At 35.9% G+C, this 24,431-nt stretch overlaps 1 protein-coding gene across 1 annotated transcript in view; it reads right to left on the reverse strand.

Moving 5' to 3' along the window:
* LRMDA (leucine rich melanocyte differentiation associated) overlaps positions 1-24,431 on the reverse strand; it is a 618,381-nt gene that overhangs the window by 263,320 nt on the left and 330,630 nt on the right. Inside the window, exons 3-4 of the mRNA XM_072340735.1 lie at positions 20,542-20,668; positions 10,518-10,657 (exon numbers count right to left, since the gene is read on the reverse strand). Of these exons, the coding sequence (XP_072196836.1) occupies positions 10,518-10,657; positions 20,542-20,668 (267 nt within the window). The remainder of the gene's footprint in view (positions 1-10,517; positions 10,658-20,541; positions 20,669-24,431) is intronic.

Consider the following 24,431-nt stretch of genomic DNA (forward strand, 5'->3'; position numbering starts at 1 on the left):
CCTGGCTGTTTCTCATGAACATCTAGTTAGTCAAAGACTCCTCATCATAACAATACCTTCTGGCAGTGGAAGGAAGAAATTGTAGCAGAAAACTCTGCATAACACAGTATTTTGAAACAGAACACTAAAAAAGAAATTGTTTTAAAAGGTAAGAGTTATCTTATGATTCTGTCCTCAAGGCCACATGGGCACTTGAAAAAGACCGTAAATCTCTCCACCTACAACCAAGCAAAATGCAATGCTGTAAAGAAATCGTTCTGCCAAATACAACTTTCCTTTAAAGCAACAGCCTAATCAAATTGTTGACGAGTGAACTGAAAATGCTCAGTGCTGAAAAGATCAGACCATTTCAATGAGAATCTTGACTACAGAATCATAGAATAATTACGCTTGAAAAAGATGTTTAAAATCATCTAGTCCATCTGTCCACCTATCAATATTTGCCTACTAAAACATGTTCCTTAGTACCACACCTACATGTTTCACGAACACCCCCAGGGACAATGACTCAACCATCGCCCTGGGCAGAGCCTGACCACTCTTTTTTTTCCTAACATCCAACCTGAACAATTGTCCTCTGGAATAATTTGAGGCCAACTCCCATCTTGCCACAACCTTCTTTCAGATAACTTTAGAGAGCAACAAGGTCTCCCCTGAGCCTTCTCTTCTCCAGACTAAACAATCCCTGTTCCCTTAGCCACACCTCATAAGAGCTGTGGTCCAGACCCTTCATCAGCTTTGTTGGACTTTTCTAGATATGCTCCATGGCCTCTATGCTATTCTTGTAGTGAGTGGCCCAAACTGAACACAATACTCCAGATGCAGCCTCACCAGTGCTGAGTACAGAGGGATGATACCTCCATGCTCCTGCTGGTAACACTATTTCTGATACAAGCCAGGGTGCCACTGGCCATCATGGCCACCTGGCCACACTACTGGCTCATGTTCAGCTGAGCAATGATCTACAGCCCCAGGTCCCTTTCCTCTGTGCAACATCCCAGCCACTCTGTCTCATGCCTATAGAGCTGCATGAAGTTGTTGTAACCAAACTGCAGGACCTAGCACTTGATCTTGTTGAACTTCATCCTGTTGGCAACAGCCCAGTGACACAGCCCTTCCAGATTCCTCTGTAAGGCCTTCTGTTCTGCAACCTTCCCTGGCACTGAGGTCAGGCTGATGAGTCCGTAGTTCCCTGGATTCTTTTTATGATCCTTCTTGTAGATGTGAGTCATATTGGCAAGCCTCCAGTCCTCTAGGATCTATCTGGTTGACCAGGAATGCTGACAGATGGAGGAAAGCAGCTTGGCAACCACCTCTGCCATTTCTCTCAGCCATCTGGCTCCATGGACTTGTGACAGTCTAGATGGAGTAGAAGATCTCCAGCATCCTCCACTGGAATTGTGGGGTGTTTATCCTGTTCCCTATCCCAGACTTTCAGGTCAAGATATAGATTACTCTGAGGATAACTGGTCTGACTATCAAAGATAGATGTAAAGAAAGCATGGAGAACTTCAGCCTTCTCCCTATACCCAGTGATTATGCCCACCACCACATCTATGAAAGGAAAAAGGTTCTCCTTAGCCCTCCTCTTACTATTAACGTATCTGTTAACAAAACTTTTGTGGTCTTTTACTACACTGGCCAGGAGAAGTTCACAGCTGGACTTTCTAATATTCTCCCTGCATATCCTAGCAATGCCACTGTACTCTCTCTGAGTTGCACATCCCTTCTTCCACAGGAGTTAATCTCTTTTGCTCCCAGAGTCTCTGTTCATCCATGCCAGCCTTCTTCCCCTCCAGCTCACCTTATGACACATGGGGACAGTCTGCTCCTGCACCTTTAAGACTGAATAGTTCAAACTGGGGCCTCCAGAAGTCCTCAGCTGCAGTTCCACTGACCTCCCTCCTGACTTCACCAAGAATAGAGAACTCCACAATTCTGTGGTGATTCTGCCTAAGACAGTTGACTTTATATGATAGTATAAGAAGAATATGGAGGAGAGTCAGCTTGAAAACACACATTCTGAGGCCATTTCTTAAGCAATACAACTGATCTAGGAGACAGACACATTCTTATGCTCCTCCCAGCCCTCCTGGCTGTCCTTTCAGTCCTCTCTGGCATTTTGCTAGCCCTTATCTTTCAGTAGAGGAAATCTACTCATCTTGTGTTACTGGCAGAAAAGCCCTGATGACAACAGATTCTTTGAGATGAAGACATGTACAGAAGGAAACAATATGTCAGGATGGAAGAAGAGTGAAGCTAAAAACGAATAAAGACACCCACTAAGTGCAGGGTGAGAAAAGATGAATATTCAGGTGAAGAAAACATCAGTATTGGAAAAATCAGCAAATGTTTAATGATGGAATGAAATATGCCTCTGAAAAGCAGGCTGTAACAAAAATGACAACAGACTAAGACAGCACTGTCATCTTTGCTGACTTTGGATCACAGCCCTAATGTCAGTCTCTCAATCATTTCAAAAGAGCTTAAAATTATAATAGCATTCCTTGATACAAATCTATTTCTGTATTTTTAAGTGCATCCTGACTGCATTTCAGAAACAGAATTAGCACCAGTACTTGCTAATTCCAAAAACAAAACAAAAACACCCACCCACATAAACTAAGGAACTAACTGGATGACAAGCCAGAGTTGTATTTTCTAATTTAATTTTAGTACAAATATTACAGGATAGTATCGAGGTTAAGTTATTTATACGAAGAGTAGAACAAAGATATGTCAGTGACTGATCCTTTTAAAAGTTGATTTGAAATATAATCCCACTTATTCAGATTTCTCTTACTAAGTAAGGGATAAAAGTAATCTGAATTATGTGGAAAGGTTAGGGCAGTTTTTCCTTAAATGGCTCAAGAAAATCATTGGATTTCTTGGTTATATATTTTAGCTAGAAATACGAAGATGCAGTTTCAATCTAAATGCAACAAAAGTTTGCCATAAAAGTAAAGAAAAGTATTTCCAAATCCCTGGAATGAACACTTTACAATATCAATTCAACCCTTGTAAATTTAATCCAGGGTTATTTGTTGCACAAAATCTCTTTACTGTGATGTATGACTTAGTTACTAAGGTTATCACAGCAGTATCCTAAAGTTGCGTAGTACATAAAACATTTCAGTTAACAATGCAGGGAGGTTAACTCCCACAGATAACCTACTATCAGAGGGTTAGACCAGATGACATGCCTCTGTCAGCTTTCAGGAGCTATTGATGGTTCAATCAGTCTGTTTTGAAGGTAAAGTACAACAAAAGGGCACTAAACTTATTCAAACTGTCAACAGGGACTATCTGGAATGTTGCTTGCAGGTAAGTAATTTTGGGTGTTTTAAGAGTATTATCAAACACTGATGGCTGCAGAAAAAGACAGCTACTAATAACACAGAATGCAGCCATCATAAAATACTTTATGGCATGTACTAGGTTCCATAAATTTCATGACACATTGCACCTGTTTTGGACTGTAAAATCACCAGTTAAGAGAATGCTGTTTAATGAGGAAAGATCTATCTACTTTTTATATTCTAAGTTTAAGAAGATTTATTTGAGATTAGAGATTGACAGGCAGCATTTCCCCTCACCTCCTTTTTTTTTTTTTTTTTTAAATCACTTTGAAACATAGCACTGCTCCATGTGCTACGAGACTACTGTTACTGGGCTTAACATCTTTGCAGTGGTATGAAAGAAAGCAATCATCTTCAGTGATGAGGATAAAGATGAGCTCTGGAGAGAAAGTGCTTAGAGATTCATTTATCACTGCCTGTAAAGTGATATTCTGATTCACAGTGGATTAAGGAAATGAACTATGTTAGGAAAGTTGCATCTTCATTTGTCCAGAATCATCACCTCACACCTGTGCCAACAGCTCTTTAGTAATAAATTAACAATAGATACCTATCATACACAAAAAGGAACACTGAGGGATAGGGAAAAAAAAATATCACATTTCATGTTTTTTAGTCTTAGTTAAGTGAAAATGGCAATGAAGATTAACAATTAATTTACCAATTTTGTAAGTGTTGCATGTGTTCAGTATTATTTTTGATAACTTTTATACTGGCTTGTCAAGATATTGTAGAATAGGGATGGAATTCAGGGAGCATTTGCAAAGGGATCCTGTGAGTTTGGGATACAGCTGCTATTGACATTTACAAAAGCTCAGGGGGGCAAAGCCTTCCTACTTCCAAATACAACGGAATTCAAAAAGGGATGTGAAAAAAGGAGCTTTCAGATTAATTATTGCTATTTATTATACACAATTCTAGTTTATTTTATGTGAAGAAAACACAGGTCAATTTACAGCCTATAATGAACCACAAGTCTGTATTCTCAACTCTGCCTTCCAAACAGGAAACTTATCTACGTCTTAACCAGGTATATTCTGGTTATGTTTGTATTTCTCTACTGTCATTACTTCAAAAATAATCTTTTTGTTATTCCTTCACTCCCCAAAACCAGCCACAATTAACACAATCTTTGGAGATAATTTCACAAATCAAGAAAAACAGATCAGTAAGTGTTCCTTAAAGAAGCAAGCAGAGAAAATTTAAAAATTATTTTAAAAATACATGAAAAATGTATCAGTCCTGATCAAAACAGTTATAAATGACTGTTATGTGAACTCTATTTTGCTAAATAGCTACAGTATAACTTCCAGCATTGGTTTTTGGTTTTTTTCTCAATCAGATCTGTAGGTCAAGGAAAAAAAATAATTCAAAATCTTAAATGTTTTCTATTCAACATTACTTCTTAGTATCCAATAATTCCAGGAAATTTCTATACTATGCTGTGAACACCATGATAAGAAAAATCTTATAATGTCATAGCATCAAAAGGCATAGATTCATTTATCATCTCCATGGGCAAAGCACACAAGTTACAGAATTTGGCTGGTCTCCTGATGCTGAAAGATACTGGCATCACCCATAACCCACACTACAAGAAAATTTTTTAAGTGGCAATAAGGTAATGTTGAAAGGAATGCTGTATTTTCTCCTACTACTATAGAAAAAGAACAGAAAGTTTGGATATCTTATAGTTTTGGATAAAATATATTTGCTTGAGCTTCAGTGGACAACTATCATAAGAATTAGAATTTGTCTAGCCCTTCATTTTGCTCTTGTACTAATAAAATCTAGAATAAAAATGGCACTGTATGCTTTAAGTTTAAAACAGAATTAATGTAGAGCTGAAAAACTATAGAAGTATTTCCCCAGAAGAATGTAGAAATGTCTAGCTCTGTTGGTATCTATAACTATATAAATAACATCTAGTGAACCATTCAATACTTGCGTTACTGCATTCATTCCTTCTCTTTGATGACTGTAGAATTTGAAAATAATATACCTACTTTCAACTTTGAAGAGCTGATTATGCTCTCAGTTACACTCTTGTAAACTAGCAATAATAGATAACCTAAAGAAGCAAAGCTACATCAGCATTCAAATGGGGAGAGGTGAAAATAAAGATTATGAACAAACAAGTTCAGGAAACAACTAGATTTTTCAAGTAACTGTTTTGTGTGCACTACCAAAAACAAACAAGCAAACAAACACAACCAACAAAACAAAGTTAACAAAGTTTCAAAACCTACACCAGGCAGCACATCATTGGCTGCAGAATTTCCATCTTTGACAAAACCTCTCCCATTACAGAGTTAAGGAAGCCTGATACAACACCTCCCTGAGCAACCTAGTCTAGGATGCCTGCTTTGACAAGGTGTAGGACTAGATGATCTCTAGACACACCTTCCATCCACTACAATTCTGTGATTCTGTGAATGTAAACCCACACCTTCCGGAATGGTGAGCACAATGCTACAGGATTACTGCCTCAATGCAAACTTAGCACTATCTGATAACAGTCATAGAATTTTTCAAGTCTGGCCTCCTCCACATATTATGATCTTCTCTACTCTACTTCACTACAGCAATCTCTATGAATTAGAACATTCTATCTATATACATGCTACATCCATAGTTATGTTTTGACTTATTGTGTTAGCATGGACAAATTGGAACATTCAGTTTACCTATCTGATAGAAACAAATTATAATAGCTTTTGCTCCTAAGTCTTTACAATGGCTAACATCAGATGGAAGCTGTGCAGCTATCTGATGTTTGTTAAATACAGTTTTCTTCCGAGTACTGTAGAAATTATAAGGTCTCATATAAACAGTGAAGTAGCATAGATTCATAGTTTATACAGACAGAAGGAAATCCCCTAAACATACCAAGAAGTACATAAAACACGCATCACAAGGCTACGAATTGCAATCTCTCCTTCCAAAGGGAGCTGTATTACTAAATTCATTGACAGTTGACTAAATACATTACCATCACTTTCACTGACATGTCAGGCCTCCTATCTTTTCTTGAAAATGTATTTTTATTACCATTTAAATTAAAACAACAACAATACTATTTAAAAGCAATGAGAAGGTTATATATATCCTATGTATATTTATAAATGTTAAGAAAGCTGAAAAGTCTGTAAGATGTCCTAGCATTTCACAGAATCAAACCTATGGGATAGGAATAGCTGAATTAGCTTGAAAAGGTCATCCATTCAAAATGCTTGTTATTCTTTTCTTACTGCTATATCTTAAGAGAACTTCATAAGGTTATCATCATTTGCTCCCCTTGCCAAAGATAGCATATCTTGTATAGGCGCTTCTAAGCTAATTTAAAATAAACTCAGGCATTTGTTTCCACTTGCCCTTGTTTCCATGTCAACAGCACTTAATGAATGCATCATTCCAGGAAATGTCAATAAGGAGCAAAGAATGAACAAGCACTGAAAACTTCACACATGGTATACATCCTTCACAATCACATCATTTCTATGAAAATAGGTGAGGTCACCTGCAGCATTAGCAAATGCTTTGTAATACATTCTGACCCAGATGATTTTTCACAGTTCAGTAACACCCTGTTTGAAGTTTTCACAGCAAACAATACACCCACAGGACTGACCAAGTGCGGGTACAAGAGAAGCAACCAGCAATTACTGTGTTGACTTCTGTTACTTTGATCTCCAGGTCATGACCTCTGCTTCCACACAATCTTCAAAGTAGAGATTGTAGAATAGGTTATTTTAGAACATGCACTGTTTTGTAAGTGGTTTTTCTGTGTATTTGTTGCTTCCTGTTTAAGGCAAAGGATTTTCAGTCTTTCCTATTGACCTTATATTTTCTGCTTTTAATTCCAGCAGTGAGGAGAAAGTCCTGAAATTTTCTTTTGCCCTCATCCCCAAGATAAACTTTCACAAAATATCATCTCTCAAAACAGTTAAGCTTAAAAAATAAAAATAAAATAAGAAAATAAGGGTTGATAGCACAATATTTTCTTACAGAATAAATTAAGGCACTTTTATAACGGTGGAAAAAAAAAACAAAACCAACAACCAAGCAACCCAATACTTTTGAAAAAGAACCAAACAGGTTTGGTTATAAAAATATCACTGAACGAAGCTTTCCATTTTCTGTTTCTCTCCAAGAAAAATTTCATTAACAAACAGAAATGTGAAATGTCGTCAATTTGTTCTCCTACACATTTGAAGGTAAGGAGAAATAACAGGGCATGGAAAACAAAACAGGACACTATACTGTATCTTTTTTATTATTATTCCCCAAAAAATAACCTACTCAAGTGTTACTATGTTTCTATGAAAAAAAACAATCATTTTGAAAATAAGTCATGATGTTTTTGGATAAAACCTATTTGGAATTTATATATATATATATATACGTATATATATATTATAGCACTAAACTGCTCATTGAAACGGTGAATTACTTGATGATCCAGATCCTTACACCTTAACAGAAAAACATAGTTTTCCATGTTAACAATTTCTGGTGAACTAATTTTACTTTTCTTAAGATACAATACTCCATCTTATTTCTGTTGCTAATATATTAGTAAATTAATCAAGTTTTTAAAACTTGATTTTGCACATTTTTTTTTACTGTTCAGATTTTTTAGGTTTTATAGGTCTTTTCAGTTTGCTGGAATGTGAAGATTAAATAAAGCTTTGATTTCCAGCACCTTTCTCATTCCGGATGAGGAATTAAATAGCCTGAACTCTAATTGAACTCCGTAGGAATGAAATTAAAACTCAATGGAAAATGAAACTGTGGTTCCAATGGTCACTGCAAAAAAAAAGAGTTTATGATAAAATGTTTATTTCATTGAGGTTCACTGAAATAAACTGTTTTGATGTTTTTTTATGTGAGAAAATTTCTCTAAAAGCTTTAAAAAAAAGTTTCTTCAGAGACTAAAAAAAATGCCAAAGCTTACCATTACAACTATTTTTTTTTAAGATTTGAAGCAAAACATGCATTCTGTTGAAATAAATTCACAAATTTTGGGAAAGGAAAAAAGTGTCAAAGTTTCTGCAGAACATATATTAGAAAATGAATAACTAGTAGACTCCATTTAATCAGTTTCATCAATATTCATTTAGGTGAATATAATGTTGTTAAGATAAATTATATATACATTATATACACATTATATGCACACCGAATGAGTATATATGTGTACATACATACACAAACATTTTTGTTTGCTTTTGAATGTAATGCTGTCTTGCAAATACAAGTGATATAATGTAACAAAATCATGGAAAAATATTAGGAAGCTTTCATTACAGCAGCAGAACCATAAATCATGCAAGTAATTGGAAGTCCATTCATCTTTCTTGAACAAGTTTTAATTATCGCTGTTTATATGGAAAAAATACTCAAGTTTTTGAAAAGTGGAGAGGAAAGAAAATGGAGACAATGTTGCAGTTTCCAGCAGATACATACAATCATTTCACACTTTTGACATGGTGCTTTGCCATGATGTGACCTAAAACTACCTTGACCTCCCTGAAATCAACATTTTGCATGGAAATGAAACAACAGACAAGCTTGTTTTGATGTATGGCTGCATGACATATTATAAATATTACATCACATAACCACAGAGGATGTCAATCAATAAAGAATTTTTTCAGACAGCACTAAATGAACCATAGGTTCTTGCCTCTGAATGGCTCCTTCAAGGTACTATTTTTGCTTAAATGATTAATAGGAGACATTGTCAGAAAATATACTTAAAGTGAAAAACAGTAAACTGAAGAAATATCATTCATTTTTAAGCAATTCTCCACTGCAAATGTCACATAAATTTATACAGAGACAGCATTGTTAGACTCCTGTAAGCTGGATATTAGACATATCTTCCACATAAATGCAAAAGCAATGGGAAAATATTTTATTAAATCTTAGCTGCTCCACTTGTTGAAAACTAAAATACTATCGATACGCTAGATTAAAAAGTAGACTTGTTAGGAGGTAAAAATCTTTAGGTTAATGATTACCAAAAAATCCTTTTCAAAAATGTGGAACACAGTAAAAAAAATGTATCTGCACCTAGAAAAACTGTTGCTGTTTTTAATTTAAAGTATTTATAAGCAACAGTCTGCTGTATTTGATTCATGCAGCTTCCTAGTAGATCTGCTTTTGGTCTCCTCCACTTTCTACTGTTTTTGTACTATCTCCTACAGAATACTTTGGATCACATGAAGATATTTTCAGGAGTTCTGTAACTCTGAATACTGCGAGTGATCTGCTAACAAAATAAGCTGTCTAAGGTCATCAGCTTGCCTCACAGAAAGCCATTTTCAGCTCAAGTGCAAGTACACAGACTGCAACCTTGCATCAGATGTGAAAATAATAGTAATAGTCAATGTCTCATTTGTCTAACAATTATAGCTATGAAAAATTATCGCTTCAGCAGAAATTCCATAAACTTTGGACCTATATCCACAACCACCATCACATACAAGTATTTTTATGGTACTTTTAAAATAATTCTTGTAACTTTTAACAGCACTTAGACAAACAGTATTTTATTAGGTTTCCACATTAATTTCCAGATGACCTACTGTGTATTCTAGTTCATTAAAATTACATTACAGAGATGGCTAGTCTATTTGATTTGATTCTAAACACTAACAGTTCTGAGTAAAGAACCACAATACAGTAGTCCTTTCTTCTGTGTTCTTTAATAGTGTCTTGATACCTATAATAGAAGAAATGCCTCACCATAATCAAATGTAAACAGAAGACAATGTAACTGACTGAGTATAGCAACTTTTTTTATTTATTTATTTTAATATTTTTTATTAGCTGTTACCATTAGTATATATAACTGTTGCCTTATCTTGAGCTTAAAGAAGGGACATAAGTAAATACACATGAGCATCCTCATTCAGGAAAGCCTGTGAAAACCTGCTCAACTCAAACTGTACATCACTGAAATATTTTCTGAAATATTTTCTGAGAGGGAACGTATTGAAATTGAGTTACTCAATTTCACAGGTGTTTCATGGCAGAACGCAGCACATTGCCTTCAGAAGAAATGATTTGCTAAGTTGGATTTAGATCAATATTTCTTCAGTATTAAAAACAAAGCTGACATACCTTATATTTATAATTGAAGACACTAACCTGTACCTCTGGTAGTCATCTTCATCCTTTTCTTTGCAGACCAGTTCATTTGGGCAGGCCACATTTCCAAGCAAACTGAGATACTGTAGTGAGGGCACAACTTCAGCCAAATGATCCAAAAGGCTTTCTAATTCTGTTATGTGTCAAAGGTTGTGGGTTAAGGATTCAATGACATGTCTGAAAAAAAAAAGCATTTAGAGTTGCATCACTGCTGATTTAAACATACATTTCAATAACTGACAATCAAATTTAGTATGGCATTTGGGGAAATGTCACATTAATTGTTCCAAGGGCAAACAGGGATAAACTTTAGTCAGTTTGTTGGCATGAAATGAAAGAATTCGGCTGTTTTGTCAGTCTTTTCTTTCCTAGGTGGTTCACTACAAAACATTAAAACTTTGACAAAATGATGGATGCTGTGTGGTAAAATGGCTAGCAATTGCTGGAGCCATGAAACTTTTCCAGCATGGAAACAAACAGTTTCACAGAACATTCATCACTAATATATTCAGTTCACTGGAAAATTAGGTTTGTTTTTTTTGTTTTGTTTTTTTTTTGTTTTTTAAAAAAGTCAAACCACAGCAACCCACTTTCACTCTCAGCATATAAATGTTTTTACTGCCTTAGCAACATATTTTTAATTACTCAATTAGTACACACAAATAAATGATTCTATAAAAGCAACTTCAAGAATTCAATATGTATTTTATACTTGAAGTTTTGAAATCCATAAAACAAGATCTTTCATTAAAATAGCCTTATGTTTTGATGTTATGAGACATTTCAACTTAAGTATGTTCCTCAGAACACAAATGATGACACACCTTTGATATTGTAGAACATATTAAAACAAACAAGTAAACGCTAATCTTTCAACCACTGGAAATCACTGCTTAGGTTTAAGCATCACAATATTCGATTATATTGAAATATACTGATTTAACAACTAGAGCAAATTTTTGTTGTAGTCTTAGAGAATCTCACTGCATGTTCTTTGTATGGCTCAATTTACAAGCAAAACTTGAGATTATAAAAAATAGGCCATATGTACATGTCTATGTGGTTTTCAGTGCTTAAAACCTGACTGGCTTAGACAATAGTAGTAATTATTCAAAACCATTAAAGGTATTTCATTGTTCTGTTTTTATCTATTCCTGCTGTTACAGACCACAACTATCATTTTAAATCCTCAGTTCAACTGTGTTGCTATTATTTATACTTGATTTATATGTTTCTGTTATCTTTGTTATTTTTAGGTGATGGAATTTACTTATTTCTTCACCACAGTATCTTAAGGGCAACAAAAGCAATACAGAATGAAAAGAGCAACTTCATTGTTAAAAATGTTGTCTTCTTTTTGTTCTGAAATTTCATTTTATTTCCAAACATAAGATCATGCTTAAGCACATTAAAAAACAGCATAGTCATACTCTTAGCTAATGTTCTGTACCAAAATACCTGAGGAAATTTCACTTAAAAATTTTGCACAAGTGATAAAAACTATTTTGGAATTAGATATATAAATAGGCACTGTATACAATGCTATAGCCATCAAACTATCCACTAAACCCTAAGAAAAATTGAAACATGCAGCATCACATAAAATAACTTATCTTAGTCAGCAATGATAAAGACACTACCAAAATTCTCACCTTCATTTCTAGATGTCTAGACCACACATAAACTTTTAAAACAAATTATTTTCATGGCTCTTTTGGGAAGGATGCAACTTTGATGGGAAGGCCATAGAATCATTTGCGAGCTGGAAGATTGGAAGAACTTCAGTGGTCATCTAGAACAACTCCCCTTCAACGAACAGGGGCACCTACAGTTTGATGAGGTCCCTTACGGCCCCACTCCAGCCTGAACTTGAGCATCTCCAAGGATGGGGTACCCATCACCTCTCTGAGCAAGCTGTTCCAGTGTTTTACCACCTCTACTGTAAGGAGAGTTCTTCTTCTAACCAATTCTAAGTCTTCTCTCTTTTAGTTTGAAACAACGTCCCCTTGTCCTGTCACAACAGACCCCTCTGAGTAGTCTGTCCCCTTCTTTCTTACAGCCCCCCGTAGGGATTGCTATCAGGTCTCTTGGAGCCTTCCCTTCTCCAAGCTGAACAGGCCCAGCTCCCTCAGCTTGACCTTGAAGGTAAGGTGATCCATCTCTTGGATCATTTTTGTAGCCTTTCTCTGGACATGCTCCAACAGGCCCATGTTTCTCCTGCGTGGAGTATTCCACATCTCGATGCAGTACTCCGGGTGAGGTCTCAGCAGCACACAGCAGAGGGACAGGATTACCTACCTTGCCCTGATGGAACATCACAAACTCTTTTTCCACATGTTCAACTAAGAAGATTTTTAAAATTTTCAAGGACTAATTGAGGAGTGTTTGCATCTAGCACCCTCCCTCAGCCAGGAGAAACAATTTCTGGCAGGACTGCTTAAATTGCATTTAAGGTTTCATTAGATAAATAGTTTGTTGTTGCAAAAAGCAGTTATTTCCATTACAGCAATGAGACACAGGGGGTTAGGAGTTGCAAGGCTTAGATCTTATCTGTCCATTCCCTATTAAAAAACAAACAAACAAAAAAACAAGCAACAACCTGCCATCACTGTTACTCTACATAAAGCAGGTAGGAGAAAAAATAAATGAAACTGTTCAAATTCTCATGACTAAGTGTTTTTCAGAGATGAAACATAAGTCATAGAGTAGTTCTAGTGCAGTATTTAGTTAATTAGAAGGTCAAATATTTATTTTTGTTTGTTTTTTTTTTTTTTTTTTTTTTTAAATAGTGGAAGGCCACCAAAACTGTAAAGTTTTTCTAAAATAACACTAAGAAAATACAAAGGAAGAAAACCAAAAGCAAGTTGGAAATTTAATTTTCTTTTTCCTATTCATGATTTACTGTCACCATCTTGATGCAATCAGAGCCAAAAAACTGCAAAACTCTGCTGTGTAATTGCTAAGATCAACCTCATCTCTATTCTCTCCAAAAATTAAATCCATGCACATTGCAAGGGAAATTTTCTTTATTTGAAGTTCAATGACAGAAACTCTGAAGGCAGTATCACTGATCACCAGGTAAGTATGTAGCAGTGATGAAAATATTTACACTGTAGTCTCTATTGTTTGAAAAATGTTTTAAATTATCTCTGTTAGAATAATTAAAATTTCGTAGTGTACCACCTTCATTCAACTGTTGTCATTACCATTCTATTAATGTTTTTCTTTCCAAAGAACACTGACCAACTTAAAAATTTGTAAATTTTTTTCTTTTTTTTCCTAAACTTACCTGCTCTTTAGCTAACAAGTTAATTCTTAGCAATGATATTTTTGGATAGTCCCCTCCAAAAACACAGCCTGGCCTCCATGAACAATTAATGTAAATCTACTGGATGTATTTCAAATTTCCATTCTCACCAAAGGATAATGATTTCTTGCACTATTTTCAGTTTTATATTAAAAAAATACTTAAGAGAACTGGTTCTTTAATACTTGGATCAACTTTTTAAAGCCTCCTAATTATTTTACATATATGCACACAAACATGCTTCTATACTGATAGTAGACTTTTCACAGCAAACATATGCACAAGCACACACAGTTGATTAGCTTACTTTCTGTTAAGAGAACCAAACGCTACAGTAGCACCAAACCATCATCAATAGCATTACTTGGAAAATATAGTGCTATAGTTGGTCCAGATAACCTACTAAACAATATAATAGAACTCTTTCTGTAAACTTCTTTTACTGCTAACATTTTTTATTTTCTTTTCACAGTCACACACTCAAATAAATTGACTTTCTAAGGAAACTAATTGCTCTCTCCTTCCCAATGCTTTGCAAGTTGTACAACTATTTTCTTTCAAAAAGCTTGTATTTTGTGTTGCCAATTTTTTTAGCCATCCTGTTTTCTATGATTACAGCTTTCAGAAGTTCTTGGAGGCAGTGACAAAGCAAAGAGCAATCACTTTTATATTCAAACTATTTATGAAAGGTTTACCTAGAGAATATTAGAAATATTGCATAAAGCTCTAGACACCATACAGAAAGACCAAAAACTGTCACTCAGAAGTCTTTTCTCAACCAACCATGTCATGTAGGTTCTGTAATCGATATAAAATTAAAACAGCTGGATAGCCCTTCTCCCAGAGTCTTAAACAAGCAAGTTACCTGTATTTTTTCATTTTTGAAAGATCTTTTGCTTTAGTTGACTTTATCATAAACATGCTGCAGCAATTACAAGCGATTCTACAGGTAAATAGCTTTGAAGCAGAAGTTACCAATTCTCCTCTGAATGCAGTATGAAAAGATCTTTGCCACCTGAATGCTTTTCCATTAGAATGTGCTAGGTCTTCATGGTTGGATAACCACAGAAATAGCTTGCATTATGCAAGTATACATCTTCCTCTTCTGCAATAGGATGTCACATACAGTCATTTTTTGCCAGGCTCTAGCCCGAGCCCTGTCTGATAGGCAGTCAGGGTCTTGCTCGCTGATTTTAAAACCACCTTGCTCATGAAAGAGAAGTTGCAACACAGGTGGTAATTAACTAAGTCCATACATCTTAAGGTGAGCTTTCTATTTGCTGAATATAGAGGATATTCTGTTTAATGGAGTAGCATTAGATTTCTTTGTGTAACTGGAGTTTCCAGGGAATTTAAATGCCTTTCAGCAAGGCCAAGGTTCTCAGGCCGCAAGTTAAAGAACATATTTCAGTGTCATTAGGTACACATTTAGAGGCATTTAGATAGTGCCCTCAACATTAGATTCTAACTTTTGTTTATCCCCAAAGTTGTCACACAATTGGTCTAGATATCTGTGATGATCCCTTCCAGATGAATTATTCTATTCAAAGTTGAGAACAAGTTAGAATGCTTCTATTTCTACAATCAAATTATTTTTCTGGTTCTCTACAGAGATCCATCAATTCAAAAAACATATCATTTACTTCAAAGATTTTAACACTGTTGCTTCCAGTTGTTGATCAAAATTCCCAAGAAAACACAAAGATTAAAAAAAAAAACAAAATCACAACAACAACAAAAAACAGTGGCTCGTCATTTTTAAAAGTTCTGACAACTGGAGTCAAATTTGTCCAACCAGTGCCATAGAAGAGGAGAAGGAATTGCCTGTACTATATCCTTCTTTTGCAGACATTTAGAATCACACATTCACATTACTTGTTTCAAGTACACTGTATAAGAAAAAAGGTGGTCTTGGGGGTGGTAACAAGTGGGAAAAAAAGGCTCAAGACTCATGTAAACTCAAAACATTTCACAGAAGTCACTGAGGTTTTTGGCTCAGGTACTGTAGCTCTCTAGTATGCCACACTCAAATTTAGCCATATTTGTCAGTGTCACATGGAGAGTTCTCAGGAGCAAATTGAGGAATACTGCTGTACTGTTTCAGCTCACTTTGTTTAGTGGAGATAGAGATCTATAGATAGTGGGAGACAATTTATGTCTTTAATGTATTCACTCAATCTAAACATAAAGTCCTCTGCACTTCACACAATGAGATTCTGGTCACAGGTTGGGACTTGTAGGTCTTCAAGTATTTTAGGACAACATAGGAACAATCACAGGCAAAATAACTTATGATCTATGATTTGGAGTTAAGCATTAGGACAAAAACTTTGTGGAGATAGATGACAATCAGAAATACTTACTGGGACATCCTTTAGTTGAAGCACTCAATCTATGCCACGTTCAAATATTCAGAAAGATAACATCCCTAATTCTGAAGCACAGTTAGTTAGTGCTTTTGCCATAAGCAATGCATTTATCATTACTACCATTCTGTCTCAGCTCTGCATTTTCCACTTGTGAAATATTTTCCTCTCAGGCATGATCAACTCATGGCCCAGCACAGATCACAGTGCAGCCACCACCTGCTCAGCATCATCATGAAGGTTCTTCCTGCCAAACAGCTCCACTCAGCCCTTCTTCACTAACCAAACACCAGTGCATAATTAACCCCACCTGGGCTGAAACCAGGGCACAGCACGTAGAGCAGAGCAAGCTTAAGATATGGCAAATAAATTCATGGATTTTAATACTTTGGCTAAACACAGTCCTGTGAACAGAGAAAAATGAGCAGCTGTGCTTTCTGTTGTGATACAGGAATATGAGAATAAGTTTGAAGATTAATCATTATGGTCCTTTTCAACTCGGGCCATTCCATGATTCTATGGTGGAATGACAGTTTACAAGTGTGGATAGTGAAAGGACAAGGGGTAATTGCTTTAAATTAGGGCAAGGGAGATTTAGGTTAGATATTAGGAGGAAGTTTTTCACACAGGGTGGTGATACACTGGAACAGGTTGCCCAAGGAGATTGTGGATGTCCCATCCCTGGAGGAACTCAAAGCCAGGCTGGATGTGGCTCTGGGTAGGCTGGTCTGGTAGTTGGCAACCCCGCACGTAGCAGGGGAGTTGAAACTAGATGACCATTGTCACCCCAGGCCATTCTATGACTCTATGACTACCAAAACCCCATCAATTTCTTGGTTTATTTGCAACTCTAGTTTTAGTTGACATAAACATATTGCTTTTGAATTTTCAAATGGAATGTATAGACTTGCAATAAAAAAGAGGGCACATCATTTTCAGAGCAATTGTCATAGATGCAGCCCTGGACAATTGCTCTTTTTCTGACCAGGCAAGCCAAAAGGTTGGACAACCATGCTCTAAAACCACTCAATATCTAGACCTACATTCAGCGCTTGAATTTTACATGTATAACTGACATCTTCACTCTAAATCTGTTTTGGTATGAACTCTTCAGAAGCATATAGAATGTTCATGAAATGGATTATCAGCATTCTGGACTAAGTAAAGAAATAGAGCATACATCAGAGAATCTCACATCAAGTTCATGTCAGTCTTGTCTGTTTTGAAGTTAGGAAGTGAATACCATTAAAATTTTCAGTTTACAGTCATACATATTTGAAAAACAAACAAACAAACAAACAAAAAAACTACCATTGATTCTCTTTTGAATAGTTTTAACTAATATTAAAAAGACTGAAACATCAAAGAAATTCACATGTCTATATCGTATAGTCCCATTTTAGAATGGCTACTGTCAGCACAATGAACAGCCATACAGCCATGAAATCTCCCACTACTACAGTAACACACATACCTAGAAATAAATCTACTATAAGTGTTTTGTTTTTTTTTTTGTCTAACTCTTAGTACGTAGTGAGCACATTTAAAAGATAGACTTATTATAAGTACAGGCAATTGCAGTCACAAGTACACCTCCAACCCCAACTTCCTACCACAAATTCACCTTAACCTGTATTGCTTTCTGCCATCTGTTGTGTCTGACAGAGAAACTATGAAATGTTTCCCAAAGTAAATGATATACACATGAAAAAACACATAATCTAAAACTGTACCACACAGATAACAATTCTTTACACATTTCATACAGTCTGCCTTTGAAAGCATTCTTGAACAAATTACATGCTAATAAAACTTGAGGTACTACCTCAAGTAGGAAACTTTTTAAAATAGTAATTTTTGAATTATTTTTTTTTCCAGTTGATAAAAGAAAAAATGAGTACTGGCCTAACTGCAGCTGAAATGCACAACCACAATTGAAAGAAAAAAAAAAAAGCCATGATTCGTTTAAGTATCTGATTTAGTGATAAGCCTTTGTATCTGTACAGCATAACCAGATCTTACACACATAGTACCATACACAAAGAAGGAGTGGAAAGCTCATATCAGAACAGGATCTGGTTCAAAACGAAAACATAATAAAAGGAGTGAAAGGGCAGACAAAGAATACAGTAATATCAAGCAATACCCATGAAAGTTTGCACTTGAGGTTTGAAGTTATTATGTTATCCCAGTTTTCACATGGATGTTTGGCTTTTTTTTTTTTTTTCATTTACATGTTTCTTCTTCCTTTTTATCTCTCTTTCCATATGTATATATTTATGTATGCACAGTGATATTACGTCAATAGCAACGTTTTTCTGATAGTGGCAGATACTAAACAGTCTCTCACGTAATGTAATAGAACAATGTAATTATTCTATGAAATGAAGATTTTAATTTCAACATTTAAAAAATAATTCTGTAAAGAAATGATTCATAACAACAAGTGAACGAAGTTCACTTTTTCAAATATGATATCCACACTGAAGAGAGGAATCTGGAAGGTCTCCATGCTTCTGCCGTCTGCTTTATTTTTCCAAAAAGAGATCACTGCTCCCAAGGGCTCAAAATATTAATGAAGAACAGTGTTTATCTTCTCTTCTCTAGGCAGCTTGCAGACATTAGATGCTTTATAAGCACTTCTATAACTCCTCTGTTAAATTACTGGCAACATGCTGCAAAATGTATATACACTGTTTCTACGATCTGGGTAGCTCCATATTCCCAAATTTCCAATTTTATAGTTTTAAGACTAAATTTTAAAAATGCCTGGATAGGTCAAACCCTGTTTATCATTGTATCACCGACATTCAGAGCTTACTGATTTAAGTATGCCTGTGAAACACAACAGAACCTCTTTGAAGATTACTAACAGGAACTTTTCCCCCCCAATTTGTTCACCAAATTCTTATTTAATATGCCTGCTTTTGGTAATTGCAGAGTCCTTCCTTGACACTTCCTATCCCAAACACATGCATACACACACTCAGGGAGTCAAATTCACACATCCTGCTCTGTAGATGGAACTATGCTGCATCAGACATCCATAACATCATCAAAAACATTATTATACATTGTTCACCAAAGCATGATCACCTCAGATTTTACATGTGGCAGCAAATAATAATACCAAATAGTTATTCAAAGTCACCAACAGAGTCCTGGTATTAACCACAAATCTAGCACTTACCTAGTACAGTGACGACTCTCATAGTTCAAGTGACACTTGACAAATTTCCAGGGCTGCTGTGTATATAAGTTGGTCTGATGATTTTTATTTATTTATGAAGTCAAAAATAAGTGCAAAAATCATATTATCTGTAGTTATTATTTCTCTCCTTAGTAAGAGAATTTTGCTCTAGTAGGAGGTAAATTGGTCTCTGTTTACACTGTCTGAAATAAAAGCCTGCAGTTGAGCAGCCTTGTCCCCACTCTGCAATTAGAAGGAGAATGTTTTCACAGCCTTTGCTATGTAGGCCTCAGTTGGCCTTTTGGCCAAAGTTTGATTGCCTTTCACTTTTTTAAAATCATAAATTGCACATCTTCAAATCTCCAGAAGGGTCAAAGCATGAGAAATGATTTAATAATCAAGTCCACATCCTGTCCATGTAGTTAATTAGCTTTTACAGACCATTACATATACGCTTACAGATTGGGGTCTCTGAATCAGCAGAGTATATAGACAAATATTGAAATATTTATGCTGAATAAACTTAAGTAGGGATGCACTAACTTCAGACATATGGAGAGGTGCTTGGTTGGTTATGAATAGACTTAACCATACATCTAAGTATTTAAATGTATGATTTGAGTAGCACTTCATATGAATCTATTACAAAGCTGGAACACCAATAATATAGCGACTCAATTTAATGGCTGCAGTTACCAAATTGTGCCTAATATCAACTTCATTTTTGATTGTTTTTTTCATTGCTTTTTAATTTATTACTATTATTATTATTATTTTACTTTTAAGAGCTATCAAAGTATAAAAACTTAATACCATTTCATTGCACCCTCTATTCCACTAGAGGTCAGCCTGCAACAGAACCCCAAGCAAACACAGGAACTGCAGCACACCGGTAGCACTGACATTATTTTCTTTCTCTATTTTATCTATTAAAAAAGATTTCTTCAGAGCCATAACTTAGATCTCTCACTAAAATGGAGCAACAGGAAGATATAATGGTGCATTTCATTTATGAATGACCTATAATAAATTACTATGAAGTATTCCAGGTGCCAAGCGAGAGAATGCTTTGTCTGCACATGAACTATATTTCACATACTTTAATTTGGCTGACACATAAAACTCATTTGACATTTTGCAGGTATTTCTTTGAAAGGATATTTGATTCTTGTTGAGAGTTAAGGTGTGGAGGTGGGGTAACCTGGGTAGAAGAAGGTCATTTCCGAGTAGATTGTTGTCCAGGATCAGTTCTTCCAAGTAACTGAATGTTTTCAGTCCTTCTAGTGACCTGCAAATGACAAAGGCAACAGGAAAAATGATACTCCACTAAATCAGGGAGGCCATTATGAGCCGAAATAAATATTTTAACCTTCCCTTTCAGGAGTGGGAATAGTTTTGGTTTGGGCCTGTCAGAAGAGTGAATGACAAGCATTAGTGGCAAAGGGAGTGCTGGCACTGCAACACATCCTTCACATGCTGGCAGGATGAAGGATGGGGGTCACTTAGTGAGTAGCCAGGATCCAAAACAAAAGGCTTCAGATTTGGGGCCTGCAGGATGAATTTGTCAATGTCTTGTGCCTTCAGGCACCCAGCCTCGCCTGACCCTAACCTCCATTCCCAAGATAAATAACTCTGTCACAGTTCACCTTCATTCCCTGGACACAAATTTAAGTTGTCATCCATCATTTCTGCCAAGAAATATCATACCCCGCTAACAATAATAAATACAACTTCAAGTATCATTTCTTAGCAGTTACCCTACATGCAATAATAGGAAATGGAAAAGGGATTTTTTTTTCCTTTTTATTAACCACTTAATTTGCTTCTCCTTGAGTCTCTGCAAACAACATAAAATGTTCTCTACAAAATAAAATGCAGAATTACTCCAGACAGAAAAGTCATTTACTTCCTTCTTGGAACTTTCTGTCCCACTATCAAGCCACAGGTCAGACTGCAGAAAGCAGCTTTAAAAAGGAGCATTTCACAACACAGAAGTGCAGATGATGGATTGTAAACAAACAGGAATCTGGAGGTATTCATTCCCCTGATAGTAAGGTATAGGGAGGGAAAAAAAAAAAAAAAAAAAAAAAAAAAAAAAAAAAAAAAAAGAACACAAGTACCTTGTTAAAGCATCTATTCCAAACTCAATTCTTAATGCTTGCACATTCCAGCAAGAAAAAAACCCACACATTAATCAAGTAAGAGGCACGGTATACAGATCATAGACACAGACACATTCACAGCTCATTCACCTACCAGACACCTAAAGATATGCGGGGATTGCATGACTTGACAGCTGATCTACTATGCCTAACAGTGGGAAGATCATCACTGTATCTCTTGGCTGTTTTATAACATGTGATGAATAAGGGAATAAGGTCTATACTATTTATTCACTTTCCAATGACATTCATACCAAACAGATTTCCTCTCACTCCCCCAGTTTTTGGTAAAGATCAAATACAGCCAAGGTCCCTGTTAAAAAGTTCTACAGACATTATGACTGAAGGAAAATACAAATATTATGTGTTTCTAATTAGACAATGTAGCACTCATCTGTCCAATAATAAAAATACTATTTTTGTAGATGTCATATACTGATGGCATAAATCACAGAGCATTCAGACAGTATGTTTTGGTTTTGGTTTCTTTTCTGGAAAATCAAGTTTGCAACCTCTGAACTGTTATATACTAAATTATAAACATTTCTATGACACTTAGCACAACGCAGGAAAACTATATTTCAGTTTAAGAACTCCAGAGTACTTCAGACCTAGTTGACTTGGCATTCTGGGAGTTGCCACTATTATTAATGCCATTTTGATTCTGGACAGCCAAACCTGAAGAAAATTTACTAAGTCTGTACACTATGGCATATCTATATGATATATTGAGACTAGTTTCCGAGTCTGCAAGAACAAAAGCCTTCACTCTAAACACACCAAAATAACCATCAGAGTAGCAGTCACATTTTTGCACTTGCCCTTAAGAAGCTCTTTTCAAAAAGCTTAGTTCAGCCTGCACAACCTGTTCAAAGATGAGAGTTGCTGGATGGAGCAGCTGTTTCAGTGAAGGGGTCGTAAAAACTTTGTTGTGCAAAAGTGAAGATCAGAAGAGAGATCAGTGAACATTTCAGACAGTGCTTTTCCCTACGTAGCTTTAAAAGGCAAAATAATCTAGAGGAAGCAGCCGTGAGTTTATCAAGCTGTTACGAGTTTTTCATTTTAGTTTATTTGACAAACCTAGTTTAGTAAATTCCCCTTAAATAATCTTTATTATATAAATAGTGGATTATTTCCAAACCTCACATTTTAGTATAAGACTTCGACTTGCCAAAGGAGTTCAGAGAAGGCCACCTCCTTGTCAACACCACAGAGCCTTATGGGATGTTAATAGGTCCTTTGTGAAAAAACACTGTTTGGGCTCTGGTCAGTGTCAGCATCAAAATACACATTGTTCCTGAGTTATGTTATGCAAATATAATACTCTTATCATAAGAATCGGCAAACGGTTGGCAACTGGCAAGGAGAAGAAAGCGCACATCCAAAACTGCTGCAGGGAAGGCATAAAACAAAATGACAAGCCATGAAGTGGGACAAAAGGCCCTGAAACACTAGAGGGAGTTGCCTATTGAAACAGCCTTTCTTTCACAAGCCTAGGCTGAATACAAGGGTACTAGTTTCATCGATAGGCAGAGAAAATTGTGTGCAAATCTCCTTACACCTGTCTAGTTTTGATAATTTTTGCCATGTAATGTTATTAGCTGCTCAGTTAAAAAGGAGCCGTGTTACACAGGGGGTTGCTTATTAATTGTTGTTTTCATGTCATCAGAGTAGTGTGCACTGTGATTTAATCAGCTGAATTCAGAGCCCAAAGAGATGGGAGGGGCTGACAAAGTAGTGTCAGTAGGTGTAAATATTAACATAAATTTACATCCACATTTTAGACGAGTATTCATACAATTCTGATTTTTGCTTCTTAAACAGATTTTTAAAAATTAAAATCCAAGGCAACAACTTCCATCATCATAACATATAAGGAAATATTGCCAAGCAGCCTGAGATTTGTATCACAGTATCTCTCTGAAGTTGTATCTACAACGTGCACAATAAGTTTTAGGTGAGTTGCTGAAATTTCCTCCATAATTTCTACGTGCCTCAATTTCCCATTTGCAGATGGAGGATAACACCACCTACATAAGAAAGGATTACAGTTGTGACTTAGTAAATGGAAAGCGTTCTGAGAAGCTGACATAAAAGTCAGTAGAAAACACCAGCATTTATCTTTAGAGTAAGATATTTATATTAATGTACTCTATTGTCTTATAAAACAGGCCAGGACCGTGCACCCATCCACAAGGCACGGTAAGAAGCACAGAAATACTGAAAGTGAAAATAAGGGAAATCCCCTGAGAAAAAGAAGCAGCCTAAAATTAAATGTGGCCTGCTTTCTCACAGTTCACAGCAGAGGAAAAGTCTCCACTTCCTGGCTTATTAAAACAAGAACATATCCCTATCACCACACCAGAACCAGCGCTGAAGGGAAGTGGCAAGTAGCTGTTTTCCCTACCTTCAGAAATATAATCAACATCACTAAGGTGTACTGCAGGTTGGTTTTCCCTGTTGCAATGACAGAAAAACCGCCCATTATCTCACCTACAGGTACCATCTCAGTTACCTCAACACAGGGCTCACACTGCTCCCAGAGGAGAGCAAGTGCTGCCAAGAGATTTCCATTGCAATTTCCAAAGTCACATCAAACCGACAAAACATCACAACGTATTCAGCGCCACCTCATTCAAACAGAAAAAACTTTAAGTTTCCACTGTAATTAACCCTATCCTCGTTAAGATAATTATGATCAAGCTCCCTGTCACAGTCAATATCGCAGCATCATTGCCTATGGCTCATGCTCTGCCCTCATTAGCTTACAAAGCCACTGCGCTAAACAGGAAAGTGATTCCCTCTGCAAAAAGACTTAAGATGCTCTGTAAGCAGACAGTAAATAATCCTTTAGAGTACAAAAGTCTCAGAAATGTCATTTTATCCAAG

This window comes from Excalfactoria chinensis, chromosome 6 (genome assembly GCF_039878825.1).
Source record: "Excalfactoria chinensis isolate bCotChi1 chromosome 6, bCotChi1.hap2, whole genome shotgun sequence".
Classification (NCBI taxonomy): Eukaryota; Metazoa; Chordata; class Aves; order Galliformes; family Phasianidae; genus Excalfactoria; species Excalfactoria chinensis.